Consider the following 21,575-nt stretch of genomic DNA (forward strand, 5'->3'; position numbering starts at 1 on the left):
TTGCTACATTTAAACACAACCGTGGATCATCTCTTGAGTTAGAGGCCTATTTTATGCTTCCTTGAAAATGGTCAGGCACCAAGGCTGGCCTAAAAATGGATGAAAAAAGCAGCCAACAGAAGATCTTTAAAAAGCCCGGAGAACTATACAGAGCACTTTGAAAAAGCACGAGAAAGTCTGGCTCCTTGGAAGCAAAATATAAAGAAATGAGGGTAGCTCATAACTGGCACACAGTACTGTGTGCATCACCTCTAAAGGCAAATGTAAAGGCGTACATAAAAGGATTTTAGCTGGCACGTACAATGAAAAATACATTTCTCTTAACAAAAAGTTGAGGAAACAGTCACAACTCCACTGACCTTTAAAATCTGCAATAACTTGTTATTGGGCCCTGCACACATGGAAGCAAACTATGATAACCTTTTTCATTAGATGGTTCAAAGGTATAATTTAACATTGTGACATAGAAGTTAGTTCATTTTAGATACGTTTTTGGTCGCCTGGTGATATTTCCTTTCTTTCTGGCCTGTTTTTTCACCCAACCCTTCAGCTGCTCAGTGCTCTGTTATGTTTACCATAGTCTCAGATGACTGTTTCCGCATGCTGAGCAGTATTGCAGCCCCAAGGCGCTTTATGTTATAAGGTAAAGATCATAAAATAACAAAGCGGCAGTCCAAACAAGTGATAAATAAACCAAACGTTGCTTACAACCAACGCAGTTGTAATTACTGGGCCGCCTTCTCCCCTCTGCTCTCCGTCACTGTCAAACACAATGTGTTCATCAATATCTAAAATGATTCTCTGCTGTGTCACAAAGAGGAAATTATAAGACCAGGTGTCAAAAGTCATTGCCTAGAAGCGGTCGCAGTAATCTAATGAGTCATCTTGTGCGTTCATTTAGAAGCTGACTCAATACTACTGACAGACCTCGAATGAATACAGGAAATTAAAGGCTGCAGTACACAAAAGAATATGTATCCAGGTAGCTAGTCGATGGATGCTGTTTATTTATTTCAAGTCTAATATTTCATCATCATGTCACACAAACTCTTTAAATGGATTAAAAAATAAAACCAGGTCTAGTCTATTTTATCTTTGAAACCTAAACTATACTACGCACATAAATCAACCTCTTCTATATTTTCATCATCCAGACTGCTGCTCTTCCCCCTGGTGGTACTGTTATGTTATTATGACTGTGCCATAACCACTTCTGCCTTCTATTTATTTCTGCTTTCCTAATAAAGACTCCATTGTCTCCTGTAAGAAAGTAACTGAGCAATTACAATTTTAATTAGCTGTTGACTCAGTGGTATCCATTTTTGGCATGTTTATCTGTATCTTTTTTTCTCTCCCTTTGGGTTCCCCTGAGAAATAATTGACTGCAAAACCAAAATACAGTTATTAACTATTGATTCACGTGTCAGTCAACCTGAAGTGTACATGGAAAGCAAACAGAATGAATTAGAGGCTCAGGGTTTTTTTGCAAACTATTCACAATAATGGGACCTTGCTTTGACAGCTCAGAAAGATGCACAAAGTTCTGTCACAGTGAAAACTGCACTTTGGGTTCCGATCATTTTATGCTCACCGGTTTGCTTTCCATATTTTAGTCAGCACATAATTTTTTGTGATTTGTTTTTTAAGGTTGTGTGGATGGTCTATTTCACCTCATTTCTTTCACTTTTCTCTAACATACCAGTCTAATGTATAATGCCTGCAGCTATAGTGCTGTAAATACAGATCGATATAATGAAATACTCATAAAGTGATTTGCTCTTTTCTTGGCCCCTAAGTTTAACCCTTTTCCTCTGTCAACACTCAGCCCTCATATCTCCCCCACGCCTCCTCTGATATTACATCTCTCTTTCCTCTAAACTCCCTTACTCTCTGCCATGGGTTTAAATAGCAGGACCAGCTGGCCACATCAATATACGCAGGACCTCTTTATCACAGGTGCTGGGATTACAGACACACACATACATGTGCTGTAGAGCTTTAAAAATGGGACTTGATGGAGAGTAACACTTGTCTAGAGAGAACAGTGTGTGTTCATTAACCAGACACCATAGATTCGTATTTGTTTCTATCTTGCAGAAATGAGAGTTGTAGTACTTCTGCTGTCCAGCGGGTGGAGACGTGCCATTTTGAAAAGGGGCCCGCAGCATACTCCTGTCTAAATAGTACAGTCATTTGAACAGCTGTGTCAGATTACTGTGAGCTCACTGTAACACCTCTGAAACACCAAAACAAGGCTAGAGAAGAAGATGATACTATGGGTTAAACATTATCCACGCTGATTCTTTTTCTTTAATCATCTCCCTCATGTTCTCCTGCCATTGAAGTATATGGTTGATCTGAAAACTGCATGCTAAAATATTTTGAAATCTGGTTGATGATAACCCTCTGATACTTTCCACTAAGTTTTATGCCCATGGCTCAAAAACTCCAGCACCACCAATGGGTTAAAGTTGGAGGTGCACTTCATACAACAGTTTATTTTAAATGAATTCCACAAGAAGTTTTAGCCAAACACAGAGAAAAACTCTGCAAGCATTATCTCATAGCATTCACCAATTTAAAAAAAAAAGAATGTTCACTCTTAACCCAAATAGCAGCAGCAATCGACCTTTATTTTATTTTATTTTATTTTATTTTATTTTACTTAGTATTACTAGTTGGAGAAATGGCATAATACACATTTAGTGTTAAAGTAAATTCATATTTTGTTCCTCAGTTCTACCACAACAAGATGTAGATCTACCAGCCCTCAGAAGTTGCAGCAAAGGTGAAACCACGAATCCATCCAACAGCTCTTAATAGTAAAATGCACTTTTGCAAAAATACAACATAGTAATTCCAACCCTGACCACAAGACGCATCATTTCCATTACAAGAGCAGCTTTGTTTGTTTGTTTGTTTTCAAAGACTGGCCTTGAATGCCAAATCCTGCTGTACCTCCTCTTCTTTTTCTCCCTTCTTCGATTTTCATGCTTCACAGTCACACCTGAAAGTCTGGAGAGTAAGAAGAGGCTCTTACTCTCCAGAGTGGCTCTCAGACAGAGGACAGCTGTGACCTATCACTTATCTCTCTAAAGCTGAACAGTCCTTGCACACAGAAGCAGTTTAGGGTTCATTGTCTTGCTGAAGAGCACTTCAACCAAGACAAAGCCATGCACAGAGCCTCAAGGTGAAAACATTTCAACCTGACCTTGATAATATTTGGAAAAATACTGGTCATATCACCTAACATATTATTTGAAATCATAGATTTCATAGATTTAAAATAATAGACTATACAGTGATTAAACACCACAGTATGATATGTAAGCAATAATTGATAAAATAATAAAAAAGAAACCTGAGGTGACCCATGTGCAATTTATGTTTAATATTTATTTCTAAAATATTTCTCTATCTTGGAAAAAATTATAAGTATTAAAGTCTGTCACAAGGTGGCGACATATACATATCAAAGAAAAGGCTGTGGGGGAGGAACAATTCTTTCGGTTGCACAGAGAAAAGGGGACACACAAAAGTGACGGACCGTTATTGCGATGAAACGTTATACAAAATAAGTGAAAGGTAAAAATAACACGCGAGGTTTCCATGAAAGAGATTTTCTCATCCAAGAGGTTTTACATTAAATTGTAAAAACTAATTGGTCGTTTAAAAGAAACAAACAGGGGAAGTTGGCAGTAGGCTGAGCTTTTCTTAGTGAACCATCGTTAGCTCCTGGGAAGACGGTGGCTAAGTGACACCGCGGTTAATGATGTGGGGAGAGATCGACCCTCCTGTTAAAACACAGCCAAGTTTGTGTGAGACTGAAGACGAGAGGAAAATAGAAGAGATAATACTGCCACGGAGACGGAGATGTGACTCCAGCAGCTCTGAAGACACACAGCGGGTGGTGCAGGACATCCAGGTGAAGCAATCAGCGACAACAGCGTTTGTTTGTTTTTTCTTTTCAACCACAGTGTCAGGTGCGGTCTGCCATTATGACGCCTCGCTGATTTACTCTTTCTGCTCATCATACAGAATATAAACCTGAGCGAGTCCAGCTGTGTGAATGCCATGATGGAGGCCATAGCTGTGAGCGGCGTCTTGGTGAAGAGCCAGCAGATCGGAGAGGCTGAGCTGACCGTGCAGGAGCGCAGAGAGGAGCTGCTGCATCAGTACCGCAGCAGGCCGCTGGTGTTCCTGGAGAGGTACCATGTATGTGCCCACAGTTCAACGTGTGTGTGTGTGTGTGTTAGTGAAGGGCAACATCGCCCAATATAGATGCTTAGAGGCAATGACATTCATAAGTAAATCAAGGCAAACTTCTTTCCCAGTGACGTGCTGCCATTGATGGCACTCTTTATCACTTAATGTGTTACTCTGTTGGAACAAGGTGCCAGCATTGTAGTTCAATAGTAGTGACAGAGCATGAATCAAATTTAAGCAAAAAAGTAGCCTAGTTAGTGCTAGTGTCAGTAATTCCCACATCCCTTTTAGTGTTCCTGTCATATGGAGTGCAACCAGCGAGTGCTCAAATGACACAGTGGAGTCGTTTGTTGACATTTGGGTCACACATCATCAGCTGTTAGCATCTCCTCCTCCTTAGCCTGGCTGTACTTAGCTTTGTTTTTGCCTTAAGGAGTGAAAGAAGTGTGTCTTGTTTTCACTTTCAGTGGGAACAAATTCCTTGTATATTTTGCAGAGTACAGCATTGGCTGATGGTTGTTGAGCTATATATATATTTTTTTAAGTACTAAATCTTCCTCTGTAGAGGTGGGCCTATCGATCTAAATATCATTTTGATACCAGTGCTGGCATTGGTATTGGGTTTGTACTAGTGCGATACAACTGATACTTCTGTCCTCTGAGTTTAGTTTGCAGAGCACTGAATTGTGTTGAATAAACTGTTATTATTGTTTAGAAAGAAAAGATGTACTTCAAACATGCACTGAGACTGTGTGTTGACTGTTACGTCTACCTATAGCACATTAAATAACAGAAGCTGACCCAAAAGTTCTTTACAGACAGGAACATTTACATTACAGGTCTGCAAAAAATCCAGTTTCAAAATACATTAACTAAATATTGTGGTGTTGGTAAAGAAGTGAAGAATTCTATTATTCTATTTTGTTTTTCATCTTACAATTTCCAGGCTTGCCTGAAGCCTCAGCATCTCTCAGCATTTGCACATGTCAGCTCAGACCCACGAGCACAGCACTACAGCAAGGTGATACAGAGACGGGCTGCAGGACGCACCGACAGGACCAGAGTCAGGAATCAGCGCTATGCTGCCCTCAGGGCTCTGCAGAAGGGTAGGGGCAGCAGCAGTTAATGATACAGTGGACCCATGCAGCATTTGTGCAGATAGCTTTAGTCTTTGATAGTGCCATTCCTCCTCTTCTAGACGGCCAGTACTTCAGTGAAGAACAGATGCGAATGAGGGAGCCGCTGCTGTACGAACAGTATATCGGCCAGTACCTGACAGATGAAGAGGTGAGTTCTGTTTATCTTGCGTTTTATATGTGATTATGTTTTTGTATATTTCAGAGTATTTTTCTAATTACCTTCATGAATGCTTCAGGTGCTACAGCGCTCCCAGGAGGCCATGCTGGATGGTGCACAGGGAGGACCCGGGGAGCCGGGGCAAGGTACAGGAGGACTCGCCAATCTGCTCCTCAACTCCTACCAGGAACGACTCATCCAAAATCGTCTGCAGGAGGAGCAGGAGAAGGAAGACGGCGCACTGGAGGAAGAAGAGGAGGACGACGACTACGGTCAGTCAGAGTTCGGGTTGAAGAAAAAACTTCACACTGAAGTTAAGCAAAGAAGAAAATTTAGGCTTTTTTCTTTTCTTCTTCTTTTCCCTCCATCTTTTCTTATTCTGCTCTGTGTTTCATGCTGTAGATGACAGAGACCAGCAGAAGGAATGGGAGCCGACGCCAGAGGAGAAGGCTCTTCTCAGAGAGGAGTTCATCAGTCAGATGCACCAGCGTTTTCTGGATGGCAAAGACAAGGATTTCAACTATAGGTCAGTCACACAGCACACAGGAGCAGTTCAAAGACTTCTTCATCGCGTTGTAGCCAACCTAAAGCTGCCTTTGACAGCTCGAGTTCCTCAGACTATTAGGCTACGTTCACACTGCAGGTCTTAATGCTCAATTCCAATTTTTTGATCAAAGCCAATTTTTTTGTCTGCTTGTTCACACTACAAATAAAATGCGACAGCAAACGCGCTCTAGTGACGTCACACACAACACGCTCTGTTTAGACTCAGACCAAACAGTATTGTTTGGCCCTTAATATAAAGACTTCGGGCTTCACGTTTCCCAATTTTTGCTTTAAGTTATTTTGTTATTTACATAATAATGTAAATAACCTAATAATGATCCTTATTGCCGTTTAAGAGAGGAGCGGTGCTTCAAAGGATAGCTGCAGATTTCTGTCAGAATCTGCAGATTATACAGTACAAATAAAATGTTCACGTTGTCTTCCCAACAGTTTCACTAACATCTACACTGGATGTCCAGGAAGCGTTCACGATGTGTTCTCGGGCGCTGATAATTGGCGTCTGTCTTGTGTCAGTGACGTAAAAGACGGATTTAATTCGACCTGACCGTTCAAACAGCAGTCGCTTTCTAAAACATCGGATATGTATCGGATTCAGGACCACATATGAAAGTGACCCAGATCGGATTTGAAAATATCGGATTTGTGCCGTTCACACTGTCATACCATGATCGGATATGGGTCGCATAGGGTAAAAAAAAATCGGATTTGATGCGCTTTCGCCTGCAGTGTGAGCGTAGCCTAAGTGTATGTTTGTAGGTGTTTGTAATGTAAGATTTTCAAATTAGTAAGCAGGCTTTTTGAGAATGTTGCTGAAAAAATAACTAGTTTTGTTATTAAAGCTTTGAGATGATCATTCCTCATAGATTAATCAGTTCACAGAATAACAGAACTCCGTAATCTGCCAAAGTTATTTTTGTTAAAGCTCAGCGCAGTTTAAAGGCAGTTCATGAGGTACAGACGACCTGTATTTTATTCATTTGTGTCCTGGATCACGATTTTTCATCTGTCCGGACACATATACACAGATTTTTCTTTCCACAGTACTTTCCACGTGTAAAATCATTTTATCAATACCAAATGCATTACATGGTTATGTGCAGGCACTAAAAACAACTTGGTTGGTGTTAGGAATTAAAAGCTGCAGGTTTAAGTTTAGAAAACGATCACGGTTTGGCCTAAAATTCAACGCTTACTAATTCTTTTGAATCTGTAGCTTTATGTCTGTGAAGGTTCTCAGTCATCCAGGTCATTGTAGTCAAAGGAGCTTGCAAAGAAAAGCGTCTGGACTTCTATAAGTTGCTTGAAGACGTTTCACCTCTCATCCGAGAAGCTTCTTCAGTTCTAAGGTCAAATGGTGGAGAGTCCCAGATATAAACCTAGTGGGAGTATCCCCCCACAGAGGGACAAAAGGACCCCCTGATGATCCTCTAATCGCCTGAGCCAAGGTGTGAAACTGGGTGTGGGTCCCAATCAGCCAGAGTTTCGGGTGTGTTCATTGTGAAACCTGGCCCCACCTTATTAAGAACGCCTCTTTGCGTTCTTAAAGTCAGCAAAGAGGCACAGAAAAGAAGACCAGACACCAGCGAGGGAGGATAAGAAGGACAGACGCAACAACATTGTCATCCCCTATGTAGCCGGTGTATCAGAAAAACTCAGGAGAGTTTTCTCCAAGCATGACATCCCAGTGCATTTCAGACTCAGCAACACGCTCAGACAGAAACTGGTTCACCCGAAAGACAAAACGCCAAAACACAGACTTAACAATGTGGTGTATGCTGTACAGTGCAGCGAGGAATGCCCAGACCTCTACATTGGAGAGACCAAACAGCCACTTCACAAGCGCATGGCACAACACAGAAGAGCCAGCTCCACAGGACAAGACTCAGCAGTCCATCTGCATCTTAAGGATAAAGGACACTCTTTCGAGGATGCCAATGTTCACATTTTGGACAGAGAGGACAGATGGTTTGAAAGAGGAGTGAAAGAAGCCCTCTATGTCCACTGTGAGCGACCATCTTTGAACAGAGGCGGGGGTTTACGACACCAACTCTCTGCCATCTATAATCCAGTTTTGAGATCCCTTCCCAGATGCCTTAATGCCCACTCACATCCTGGGCCATCTGATCTCAGGAATTCGCACGATAAGGTGGGGCCAGGTTTCACAATGAACTCACCCGAAACTCTGGCTGATTGGGACCCACGCCCAGTTTCACACCTTGGCTCAGGCGATTAGAGGATCATCAGGGGGTCCTTTTGTCCCTCTGTGGGGGGAAACTCCCACTAGGTTTATATCTGGGACTCTCCACCATTTGACCTTAGAACTGAAGAAGCTTCTCGGATGAGAGGTGAAACGTCTTCAAGCAACTTAAAGAAGTCCAGACGCTTTTCTTTGCAAGCTCCTTTGACCTGTAGCTTTATGGTTACCATAGTGACATGTTTGCCACTTGTCTGGGCATGTTGCGTGACACATGCTCAAAGTATGCTCCATACTGAAAATACATTACTAACAACTGAACTTTTTCACAACTGTTTTGTTTCATATTGACGCTGTGCTGCACAAGCTGTTGTGAAATCACACATGTTAATACAAGTTAGTAAAGAGACTCCAGAGGAGGGGAAAAGTTACAAACTGAAGTTCAGTGGAAAATGACAAAAATCCCACACTGTGGGCTTTGAAAGTGACTTAAGGTGTTTATGTGTTTGTGTTACAGGGAGGTGGATGAGAATCCAGACTATGACAACTTGGACATTGTCAACAGAGATGCAGAGGATAAATATTTTGATGACGAAGAAGAGGAAGAGGAGGAAGAAAATATGACAGAATAGTACCCGTGTTATTAATAAATGAATGAACTGTAAATATAAATGTACAAAAAGAGTTTCCATTCTATTTTTTAGTTTGACATCTGAACACAAACAAAAGATGTAATAAACATGTTTTTGGGGTCTTTTGAAAATTTGTATAAATATGATTTTCTTGTTCAAAACTCAACAGAAACATGTATTTATTTAGGTTTAGATGTACGCGTGTCAGATTGCTTTGTATTGTGTGGACTGAAAATGAGTGACAAAGCAGCCAATGATGGCTGGAGAACTTTTGCTCAAGGCCACTTCAAAAAATTCAAGGAATGTATTCTTCTAATTACAATGCTGTTCCTTACAATGATTATTACAGGTTGGGCAAAGTCCAAAGAAAACAGTTTGACAACATCTGCACAATTTAGCAATAAAAAGCATCAATGTTGTTTATTCAGAATTTCAAGAAGAAAATATCAGCTGTATGTGGAATTATTAAAACAAAGTAAAACACGGTGATCAGCAGTGTGAAAGGAAAACTGAGACAAAGTACAGTTTTATGATTTTGTTGCTTTTCTCAAAAGTAACAATTAACCAAAGAAACCTGTCATTTGTGGACATACTGCAGCCATTTTTCAAATTTAGCTTTACAGAAGCATTAATCTTCATTTTTTAAGTTCTTTTATTATCAAAGTGTAACACTCTTCTTGTAATTTTAAGACCTTCAGTTGCATTTTTAGTTTCTCCCTCTTCAGTTGATCAAGATCCGTTGTATTCAAACCAGAGCTGACTGAGGGCCCAGGCGACAGAGTCTCTGACATGTGAGAGAAATTAATGCCGACAGAGGTTTGACTTGCTGGAGATGAGCTGTGGAAAAAAGTTAACTTTTAAGATTGTTTGACTAAATTAAAAATCTTTACCTAAATGATAGGACAGCTACATCTTACTTCCTTTCTGGCCTCGTGGATTGTAATGCAGCTACATTGTGGCCAGAGCAGTGGACATCTTTATGTTCACACTCATCTGACGCAGCCCGAGGTTCACAGGAAAGACCTGTACATTTAGAAAACATATTGGGGAAAAAAAGACCAGAAAAGATTAAAAATAATAATAAAAAATAAAATAAATACATGAATTTTTTTCTCTTAAAAAAAGCTGAAAGAACTCCTGCTAGTGATTTCAGTTTTTGAACGACTCACTCATTTCCTCTTCTGTTTTTTCCTCCACATTCTGCTGTTTGATTGGTGTGTTTCTTTCCACGTCTCTGGTTTTTACAGTGACTTCAGATTTTGGCATGTTAGGAGGATCGTCTCCTCCTTTCTCATTCCCACAGTTTGCTGACTGTGCATCTCCTCTCTCTGCTGAGCTTTCTGTACAAAAGACAAAATGTTACCAAAAAGTGAAATTAATACACACATAGAAAGTATTTACTATTTTCCATTAGGAGAATTGTGGGAAATATCACCTTTAATAACACACTTGTCAGTGTGGTTAGAGGCAACAGCAGGTACAGCTTCAGATTCCATTCCTCCCGTTTCCATTTCATCTTCCTCTTCTTCATTCCCAGCATCTTCTGAGTTTACAACCTCGTTTTCATGTCCAGACCCGACCTTCTCTTCAGCTCTCTGCTCTGTTTTCACTGCCAGCTGCCCACTGCTTAGAAACTGGTCCTTATCTTCAACAATATCTCCCCCAGCTTCTTCTGCAGGCTGTATTTTTGCTTCTTGATAGGGATAACAATGCATTAGATTTATGCATGTACACTTTATAATTATTTGTAATTACTATTAGTAGAATCAAATAATTTCTCAAAATAGTTTTCAAGTTAGCAGCACTCAAACTGTGTGGTCTTCTGCTGTTGCAGTTCATCTGCTTCACTGTTTGGTGTTCAGAGATGCTCTTGTGCATACCCTGATTGCAATTAGTCATTATTTGAGTTACTGTTACTGTCTTTCTATCAGCACAAAGCAATCTGGTCATTTTTCTTTGACCTCATTTTACACCAGAGAACTGCTGCTCACTTGATATTTTCTCTTTTTAGGACCATTCCCTGTAAACTCTACAGATGATTGTTGGGAAAACCCGAGTAGCAGATTCTGAAATATTCAGACCGGTGTAACTGACACCCACAGCCATGCCATGTTCAAAGTCACTTCCAGTTGTGGTCATGCATTGATTATGGCCATGAATGTACGGAAGAGGATTAGGACCACCGGAGGGGAAAAAAAGCGGGCACGTCTTCCTTTCCAGAATTCTGAGAAAAAAGTCAGAATTCTGAGAAAAAGTCAGAATTCTGACTTTTTTCTCAGAAGAGATAGTAGGAATCTCTTCTAGAAAAACACTGACAAAATAAGAAAGCCAAAACACATGCAACTGTTTTTGGGTTTTGAAGAACTCACTCAGTAGCACTTTTGGCACAGTTTGTATTGCCACATCTCTGGTATTTCCACTAACTTCAGACCTGGACATATCAAGAGGATCTTCTCTATTTTGTTCTTTGTCATCCCCACAGTGCACTAAATGGCCGTCTTCTCTGTCGTCCATCCTTGCATCTTTGCAAAAGTCAACATGTCAATTAATCAAATATATGAAAAAAAATGCACAGTGGCTATTAAATATTTATTTGATGTTAAACTGTTTTAATACCAGAGTTTAAGACCCTGGATTCAGTTTTATTCACTATTTCCAAAGATGTGGAAGCTTCCTGTTCTTTTCTTTCACTGCTTTGTGGTAACTGGTCTTCACTGGCTTCCCCATCACTTCCATTGATGGATAGGTCATGTATGTGTGAGGGAGCAATGAGTGTCGCTGCTGCAGTGGGTGTGTTAACTTTTGCTGAGCTGCTGCACTCTCCTGGACGGGTCATCCACTTGGAGTGACAAGCACCTGTTCCCTGAGGCAAAATTAAACATTTAAATTAGATTTACATTTACAACACCAGATATTCATTTTTAAATTACACAGGTCTACAACCAAAAAACTGCATAAGATTTCAGATTTGTTCATTTTTCATCATGCTAAATAAGTTCCGGATTTTCTCTGCTGTATAAGCCACACTCAGTTTACATCCTGCATTCAATCTGGACCATGCACATGTTTTAGTTCTGTATTATGGCTCCAAGAGGTTGTGTAATTTCTCCAGACAACTTTTGTTTTATTTGTGGTGAATAAACTGTTAACAAAGGAACACAAGTGATTTTGTGAAGAAAGTTTATTTTGCTTACTTCAAGTTGAAACTTGGGAATCAAGACAAACCATGGGCTCCTCACAAGGTGTGTAGAAGATGTAGGGAAGATATGTTTTGGTGGTTTAAGAGTAAGAAAAACTCATTTCCTTTTGGTGTGAACTGCAAAACCACACTACTGATTGCTATTTCTGTTCGGTAGATTTAAGAGGCTTTAATACTAGAAATAAAAAGAACATATCTTACTCAAATTTTAGTTCAGCTATCAGTGCCTCATACCTCAGAAATACCAGTTCTACACCCACCTTCAAGTTAGATGATATCAGGAGTGATTCTGAGGACGGAGACACATTACCTCACCAGGACAAAACTACCTCAGATTTTTCTGTTGATGAGGGACCCCAGCCATTTTCTCAGAGCGAGCTTATTGATCTAGCCAGAGATTTAGGCCCTTCCAAAGATGGAGCTGAATTGTTGGGTAAAGACTTTTTATGTTTTGCAAAAAAACTGTATGTGATGGAGGAAAATTGAGATCATTTTGGATTCAGCACCCCAAAAAACCCACCAGTGTTTAAGATTAAACAATGGAAAACTCGCATTTGCTGTTTTCAGTGTTTCTTTTAATTGCTGTATGATCTTGTATGATGGTAAAAGACTGTGAAATACTGAAAACTAGAATTTTGAGTGGTATAGAGTGGCACTGGTCCCAAGTTATATATTACTCTTCTGTTTTAAAGAAATCCAAAACAGTTTGAAAAGGATCTGTTTGGCAAAGGGGTCATTTTCCAGCATGACAATGATCCCAAACACACTGCCAGGGCAGTAAAAGAATGCCTGAATAGAAATGGATGGATTGGCCTCAAGACACCCCAGACATCAACATTATTGAATCTTGAGAGAGAACTGGTAGACAGAACAATCAGCCGAGACTGCAAGACCAGACTGACCAACCTGTGCACTGCCTGGATTGATTACAAGAAGGCCTATGACTCAATGCCCCACAGCTGGATACTGGAATGCCTAGAATTGTATAAGATCAATAGGACCCTAAGAGCCTTCATCAGGAACTCAATGGGGATGTGGCATACAACACTAGAGGCCAACTCCAAGCCCATAGCACAAGTCACCATCAAGTGCGGGATCTACCAAGGAGATGCTCTGTCCCCACTGCTGTTCTGCATAGGCCTGAACCCCCTCAGTGAGATCATTAACAAGACTGGCTACGGATACCGACTACGGAACGAAGCAGTTGTCAGCCACCTCCTGTACATGGATGACATCAAGCTGTATGCCAAGAGTGAACGAGACATCGATTCACTGATCCACACTACCAGGCTATACAGCAATGACATTGGAATGTCGTTCGGACTGGAGAAGTGTAGTCGGATGGTAACAAAGAGAGGGAAGGTAGTCAGAACTGAGGGGATTGAACTACCAGAAGGCAACATTGCAGACATAGAGGACAGTTACAAGTACCTGGGGATCCCACAGGCGAATGGGAACCATGAAGAGGCCGCTAGAAAAGCTGCAACCACCAAGTACCTACATATTTATATATTTATATATATATATATATACACATGGTTTATCCTTCAAGCTCGGGTCCTCTACCAGAGGCCTGGGAGCTTGAGGGTCCTGCGCAGTATCTTAGCTGTTCCCAGGACTGCGCTCTTCTGGACAGAGATCTCCGATGTTGTTTCCGGGATCTGCTGGAGCCACTCGCCTAGCTTGGGAGTCACCGCACCTAGTGCTCCGATTACCACCGTTACCTTCCCCCCTCCACATCCTCTCGAGCTCTTCTCTGAGCCCTTGGTATTTCTCGAGCTTCTCTTAAACCAGATAGATAGATAGATAGATAGATAGATAGATAGATAGATAGATAGATAGATAGATAGATAGATAGATAGATAGATAGATAGATAGATAGATAGATAGATAGATAGATAGATAGATAGATAGATAGATAGATAGATAGATGTCACGTTAATCGTGATGATCCATGTTAACACTGACAGCCATAATTTTAGATCAAATTTCCAAGTTTCAGCAATTAATGCATTATTTTTTTATAGTTGTATTGGTGATATCAAGTTTAAATGATAGGCAAAAAGGAAATGAAACTTTGATGGAATTAAAATAGTTACTAGTAGAGTAACCAGTGATTTGTAGTATTACGTTTTACATTGAAATTCTGACCTGATGATATGGCCTGATTAAAAAATAAGGGTAATCTTATGTCATTAACATTCACACGAGGACCAAAAATACCAGACAGTAAAGTGTATTAAAATTTAAAAAAAAAAGATATATATATTTACCTGTCTTCCATCAAAACATCTCTTGAGAATAATTCTTAGTTCTTTCCCCCTGAATGGATGTTTCGCTGCTGTTGAAATTGTATGTTTTGTTGTCCTCTCTGAAAAGAGAAGAGTGATTTTCATACACAGACACTTTTTGTTAGGATAGTTACATGCCAATAGGAAATAACATCATTTAATTAATAACACTTTTGTCAGTATGGGGTAACAGCAGACACAGTCTCATCTTCTATTTCTCCCTCTGCCTGTTTCTCTTCATCTTCTTCACTCCCAGCATTTTCAGCTTCTACTCTCTCTGCTCTGTTTCCACGAGCATTTCCTCACTGTTTGAAAGCTGATCTTTACCTTCAGCATTATCATCTTCAGTTTCTTCAGAGCCGGATGATTGTATTTCCTTTTGATTCAAGGTTCAGGAAAAATGACCTTTAATTATCATTCTCAGTGTTGTTTTAATTCATTTTTGAAAATCAGAATTACAGTGCTCTCATGCTCAGATAAATTTCTAGTCTTGGATCTTCCTTTTCTGTATCCCTCGGTTTTTAGGTAACCTTTCTGTGAAAAGTTAGTTTGACAGTTTATTTAGTGAAATCTGATTTTCTTTGATTAATAGAAATGGGAAAAAAGTACCTTAATCCAATACTCCAGAGGTTGATCATCATAGAAAATAGTTGCTTTCCATTTTTTACACAATCCTTTCTCTGCAAGTATCTCAAATCTAGGGGGCTTATACCATTTGCCTTCATACTTAATACACGCCTTACCTAAATTGATCATCCAAACACACAGGAAAATTGAAATGACAGTAGAAAAGAATACTTAAAAAAATAAAGCTAACTTTTGACAAGTTAACATTTGATCCTCTTTAAAACAGTGCACATTGTTTAAAATTGTATATTTGAACCACAAAAGGAAAATGCTTTCTCTTTATTTTTTTCTTAATTCTTAAAGATGTTCAAAACACTCACACCTGATCTGCAATCCAATCCAAGGTTTAGAGATTTTTCTTTTTTAATGTAGGTTTGTATTTACTTTTCCCAGATGATTGATGGAGAGCAATAATGTTTCCCAGCTTTCATGAGATGGGGGGAAGGCAATTCAGCATCACCAATGCATAATCTATCATGCATTCATTCAGCTGGAGAGAAACTGATGACTACAGATCATTGAAGTCAAGTTCCATTTTTTATATACATGATTTTTATTTGTGGGCACAGTTTCAAAGAGTATAAAGTGTTTTCTTGTTTAATGGTTTCCATGAAATGTGCTTATGCTTCTCAGATGATTGTATTTGCTTACTTTGTTCCAGCTTCTCACAATCAAGGATGCCCTCTGTGGTTCCACAGATTACAGGCAAAAACTCTAAATTACAACAACAACAACAACAATAATAATAATTTCCCTATAATAAAATAATATGAATGTATTTTCATGCCATAAAATTAGAGAAACGTATTCAAAAATCTAAAAAGATGTTCAGTGCTGGGTGACTAAGGACTTACGTTTTCCTTCTGTCTTCCAGGTTTTATGATCCTCCTCCTCCTTCTTGTCTTCATCATCAGAAGGTTCATCATATTCAGCCTTCCATCTTTTCCTTAATTTACAGTCTTCTTGGTCTTCCTCTTCCACAAATCTTTTCCTCTCCATTTATTTTTCAAAACTGAAAATATAGTCTTCCTAAACAGATTTCAGGGTAATCATTGATTTGTGTCAAAAGGTCTTCCCACCCGAAACAACATGTGTGAGCCCTTACCCGAGCGACATGATCATAAAAAGAAATAGCACAACTCAATGTTGAATTCTTTGTTCGTCTTTTGTTGTGCGAGAGACGAAAAATGTTTGCTGACCACCGCACAGATCTCCAGTTCAGCTCATACCGATACTAATGGTTTGGTCCTGAAAACAGTTCTCAGTATTAACATTTTGAGGATTTGTCATTGTGGTCTGACGACATAGTTTTCATGTCTTGTTTTATTTCAGTTTAGACTTCATTTGACAAAACTCATTGTAACTTTCAAATCAGTCAATTAATCAGATAGATGACAGATAGATATGTCTTCTGTTTTTCAAAAAGATGCACAACACCATTGACTTTTTAAAATATTTTGTAAATTTTATATATGTATTAAAATGTAATCTTCCATTACTTTTTAACATATCGGACTATATTTGAATTCCTTAGTGCAATATAATTGCGAATTAACTTAAAGAACACATCAGCTTGGATTAGCTGCTTTCTCAGTTGTTTTCAGTGCCGTCCTTGTGCCTGAATATTTCAGAGGGATGTTTCTTTTAGATTGTTAGGCCCCTTAACACTGACCTATGAATCATTCAAGCATTAAAAACACACCTAACTCAAGGGACTTATATATACAGTGTTGTCTAAATAACACTGTATATATAACAAATAACTTAGCAAGGAACCAGTATTAAATTGTATCTTTAGGTACTTTGTTACGAGCAGCCTGTCACAAAAACATACGATTTCTTCCAATTTCTTTAGTGGAATCTCTGAAAAATGCCACAGATAACACAGTTTGACAGGAATTTTCTTTTTTTATTGTAAACCAACTGATGTCCAATGAGCTATTAGCTGAAAACTTGACATATCTCCGCATGACGTGTCCTGGCTCAAGACTTTTGCACAACACTGTAACTCTCTTTTATTTATTTCACATTTTGTCAATATGGCTGGACAAATTTGTATGAAAATGTTGTTTTTGTTTTGTCTAACTTCTTTAGAACAGTTATATCCATCTGTCACAGACATGATTGATATATTACTCGCTATGCTTCAAAGTCAAAGCACACCTCTTGTTTTTCTCTTGCAAATTTAAATCTGAAGACCTGACACGAACTGCTGTCAACACACTAAACACTTTACATCTACTTTAATGTAAATACAATAAAAGTAAAAAGTGAAATACACTATAGGGACAAAAGTTCTGGTCCACCTACTCATTATTCCTACAGGAGCTGCTCATGACATAGAAACCCACGTCAACAGTTTTATCAAGATGTTAATACCAGAGGATGCTTACTCTATTACTGATAAGCAAAATTTGGCCACTTTTATGAACCTCGGCGACTCCACTCCGTGCGACTCCGTGTGGCCAAGGCGAGAAAAAGTGACTTCTTAGTGACTGCTTCACAGTGGCATACATACATATCTATCTATCTATAGACACACACACACACACACACACACACACACACACACACACACACACACAGCGGTATGTGAATGTGTGTGTAGACCGAACAAATTCTATGAGGTCTATCAGCAAACACATCAGCAACCACAGGAGAGCAAATAGAAAGCACATCTGCACATCAGTGCTAACAATCACATATCCATTATCCATGTATAAAAAACCCACTTGTTTTAAAAAAAGAGATGTGAAACTCCAGAATAGGGACTTACCTCTGTTGCCGACTAGACAGCAAACGATGTCCCACACAGGAAAGTAAAACTTTACTTTTCAGTTACACTGAAAAAAAACCCCACCCCCCAGTTATTAAAGTGTGTGCCCAAACACTGACTTCCGGCAATGACGGCAGGTTTTACAGGTAAGACGATTTAGACTGACATTTACAGTCGCTATTTATATATGGAGAGAAACCTCGAAACGGTTGCAAGTGCACGTACGATATGATTTACAAATGTGTATAATTTTGAGACGCATTTCACACTGCCCGCTTCACAGATATCCGCAAACTTAAGATGCGTTCATGTCCCAGTGTTAAACTGGGACATCTGACTTTCCTCGGTATACCTGCATTTTATCTATAAATTTATTCAAATAAAGTGGTCGCTTTTTCTAAATATAGCAGAAAATGTGATTTACCAATTAGAGGCAGTACACAGTAGCCCATAAAGGTTAATATATGGTTTAAATAATCTGATGCTACATGCTGGAGGATCTTCTGCTGGGAAAAGTCAGTCAGTGCTCAGCCGCATATGGGGAACACAATGGCTGTACATCACTTTGGATCAACTTCTGGAGTAAACATATGCTTGTCTTGGACAATCATTGTATATTTTTTAATATAAATATAATCCAGGTAATATGGAATTGACAATTCTCTAATTGGTAAATCTACATTTTCTAGTAAAGTGGTCAAGAGCTATTTAGAAAAAAAAAAACTTCCAATTTATTTAAGAAAAACAAAACAAAAAGTCGGTGATGTCAAGAGAAATACAAATAGAAAAAGCAAGGAGTGCGATGTCGTGATGTCCCAGTTTTACGCTGGATCTTAATACAGCTTACTACACAGTAGTTTATGCATATTTCTCTCCATATCCATGTAACAAGATACATCCACATTAAAGGAGTATGTATAGGTTTCAAATAAACTGAGGGAAAGTTTTTTTCATCTGAACAACCGTTGAACCACAATAGTTTACTACGATTTAAATTTTAATGTAAAATGAACTGATGTGAATGTCCTATGATAACTTCAAATGTTACCTTTGAGTTTTTTTGTTTTTAGAAGGGAAATACATTTAGTTAGTTATTTATCAAAATATTTATTTTTGAAGTGATTGAAACAACACAATTTTCTTTGTTTATTTAGTTGAGCCTTAATTTGCAAAAATCATTGGGATTTTCCAACAGTGGCCAATCTACAAAATTTTACATGGGATGCAAAGGAGGGGCAAGTTGTCTAGGCAGGGTGGCACATACATCTTCAGTGAAGTGAAATCCCCCTGTTTAAATGGAGTCAACAATACAGCCACAAAAACTCTTTAAAACTATTTATTGTATCATTGTCTCTAAGAAAACAAAGAAAAGGTGATTTTTTTTACAAGTTTTAAAGTAGAAAAACTTAGTGTAATAAAATCATTTGAATGTAATTATGTATGCCTTTATTTGAAGGGACAATAAGAAAGACAGTTTCATTTAGGCAGTCTTGGCTTGTGAAGAATGAATTTACACATGCTGATATATATTTGCGTTTGCACAAGTAGGATAATAAGAATAGGGAATACCCTCAAAACAGTTATGTCACATTATTGATTTCAGAAGAAGACAGAAGATAAAGGGAATAACCCCATATCCCTTCTTCACCTAACTTTGACCCCCTTCTATTTCTGGACGTCACATCTTTTGAGATATATGAATTTTCATTCATATGAGTACACTTAATTTCATGTCTTATTCAGGGTTAGCTATTTTCTCTTCAGTTAGGTTTACGATTAGCCAATTTTTACACAAACATCCATTCTTACATGATATGTTTTACAGATAAAAATCATGTTTATTCACATTCTACAGAAGAAAATATCAGCTATTTGTTTAATTCTAAAAGCAAAGTAAAACATGGTAATCAACAATGCTAAAGGAAAACTGAGTATAGCAAAGAAAAAGTATGGTGTATAAATGCAGCACACTTCTATGATTTTGTAGCTTTTGTCAAAAGTAATATTCCACCAAAGAAACTTCCAACTAACGTGTCAGTTTGTGGATATAAACACAGCAATCGTTTAATTTACTGTCTGCAATGTCAGCTTTACAGAACCATTAATCCTCATTTTTTAAGTTCATTTACTTTCAAAGTGTAATAGTTCTCTTGTAATTTTAAAATTTTCAGTTGCATTTTTATTTTTTCCCTCTTCAGTTGATCAAGATCCATCGTATTCAAACCAGAGCTGGCTGAGGGCCCAGCCGACGGGGCCTCCGTTATGTCCGCACTGCAAGTAAAAACACTCTTGTTTATGGAATTTTTTTAAAATATATTTTTTATATATTTTGTCTAGAAAGAAAACATATTCTTAACAAGCAATTTTTGCACAAGAAAATTAAGCTCATTCAAGAAAAATGTCTGAATGTTCTCAGTCATCCAGGTCATTGTAGTCTAAGGAGCTTTGAAAGAAAAGTGTCTGGACTTCTTTAAATAGCTTGAAGACGTTTCACCTCTCATCCGAGAAGTTTCTTCAGTTCAGAACTGAAGATTCTGGTTCTGATTCTTGAAATAAGAAAGATAATCTTATTCTAGAAGAATAAGATTATCTTTCTTATTTCAGGAGTAAGGCCACTTTAACGACTTTTCAATTTAAGAAATGCATAAAGGCAGCCAGCCCAGGTGTCACTGTCGGAGAAAGAAGACCCAGTCGCACACAGATAACAATTGATCACTTATCTGGCAAGTAATACTTAAATACGCAAACGGTCCAAGAATACTACCAGGCTTAGTGCAATACTTCAGCACTGACTGTCATTCAGCCACACCAATAAATAGTCCTGCCTAAGAGAGCGGCAGCACTAGGTAAACAATCGCCACAAAGCCGGAGAGAAAAAGGAAAGAAAAACAAGAACAAACAAACACAGGCAGGTCGACCAGTTGGGGAACCGTCCGGTCGACCAGGCTTGAGTCTGACCCATGGCCTTTTGTTGCATGTCTTCCCCTCTCTCTCCCTCTACTTTCCTGTCAGTTCTTCACTGTCTCTATCAATAAAGGCCAAAAAATAAAATATAAAAAATTTAAATCTAGACTTACCTATAGAAAGCTTTTTTATTTATGTGAAAATCTAAATTAAACACTAAAATAACAAAATAATTCTTCAAAATAGCTTGTTCAAGAAAGCATAATACTCATTATAGGTAAAAAAAAATTTAATAATCAGTGTCTTTCCTTGTAATAATTCAAATTTTCTTAAATTAATCACACATTTTAGACAGTTTTGCCTAATTTAGGCATAAAACAGATTCATTTGCTAGTTTTAAGGATTCTAGCAAAACAACTTACCCAATTGGCAGATTTTTTCTCTCAAAACTAGACAGTTTTGTCAGATTTAAGAATATTTGGCTAATTTCAAGTAGAGTTGCTTTTGCAGTGCGAGAAATAAATGCCGTCGAAAAACAACCCTTTAAGACTGTGTGAATAAATTCAAAATCTTTGCCTAAATGATATGAGAGCTTTATCTTACCCCCCTTCTGGCCTCATGGATTGTAAATCAGCTATTTTGTGGCCAGAGCAGTGAACAGCTTTATGCTCTTGCTGATCTGACACGGCCAGAGATTCACAGGGACCTGTACATTTAGAAAACATGTTGGGAAAAGACCAGAAGAGATCAAAAGAAATAATAAAAAATAAAACAAATACATGAAACTGGATTTTTTTTTCTAGAAAAAAAAAAAAAGCAGAAAAAAAATCATGCTAGTGATTCTGGTTTTTGAACAACTCACTCAGGTTGTCTTCAGGTTCTT

At 38.5% G+C, this 21,575-nt stretch overlaps 2 protein-coding genes and 1 long non-coding RNA gene across 3 annotated transcripts; 1 reads left to right on the forward strand and 2 right to left on the reverse strand.

Moving 5' to 3' along the window:
• Window positions 1-3,494: 3,494 nt before the first annotated feature.
• Window positions 3,495-8,993, forward strand: ccdc97 (coiled-coil domain containing 97). Its single transcript, XM_085453675.1, has 7 exons — window positions 3,495-3,925; window positions 4,039-4,215; window positions 5,153-5,312; window positions 5,405-5,493; window positions 5,582-5,774; window positions 5,905-6,028; window positions 8,781-8,993. The coding sequence occupies exons 1-7, from the start codon at window positions 3,770-3,772 to the stop codon at window positions 8,893-8,895; spliced, it is 1,014 nt and encodes a 337-aa protein (XP_085309801.1). The 5' UTR covers window positions 3,495-3,769; the 3' UTR covers window positions 8,896-8,993.
• Window positions 8,994-9,177: 184 nt separating this feature from the next.
• Window positions 9,178-16,447, reverse strand: LOC146710998 (uncharacterized). The gene is made up of 12 exons (XM_085453676.1): window positions 15,867-16,447; window positions 15,664-15,726; window positions 14,995-15,128; window positions 14,870-14,919; window positions 14,713-14,765; window positions 14,368-14,465; window positions 11,512-11,758; window positions 11,265-11,417; window positions 10,331-10,588; window positions 10,065-10,235; window positions 9,813-9,918; window positions 9,178-9,732 (listed from the first exon to the last, which is right to left on the reverse strand). The coding sequence occupies exons 1-12, from the start codon at window positions 16,009-16,011 to the stop codon at window positions 9,531-9,533; spliced, it is 1,680 nt and encodes a 559-aa protein (XP_085309802.1). The 5' UTR covers window positions 16,012-16,447; the 3' UTR covers window positions 9,178-9,530.
• A 2,661-nt stretch (window positions 16,448-19,108) lies between these two features.
• On the reverse strand, window positions 19,109-21,389 carry LOC146710999 (uncharacterized). Its single transcript, XR_014920085.1, has 2 exons — window positions 21,296-21,389; window positions 19,109-20,059 (listed from the first exon to the last, which is right to left on the reverse strand). It is a non-coding gene; the product is annotated as an uncharacterized LOC146710999 (long non-coding RNA).
• Window positions 21,390-21,575: the final 186 nt, after the last annotated feature.

The sequence above is a fragment of the Copadichromis virginalis genome, linkage group LG4 (assembly GCF_057382275.1).
Source record: "Copadichromis virginalis isolate Kocher_CV1m ecotype Utaka linkage group LG4, C_Virginalis_male_GT1.1, whole genome shotgun sequence".
In the NCBI taxonomy this organism is placed as follows: domain Eukaryota; kingdom Metazoa; phylum Chordata; class Actinopteri; order Cichliformes; family Cichlidae; genus Copadichromis; species Copadichromis virginalis.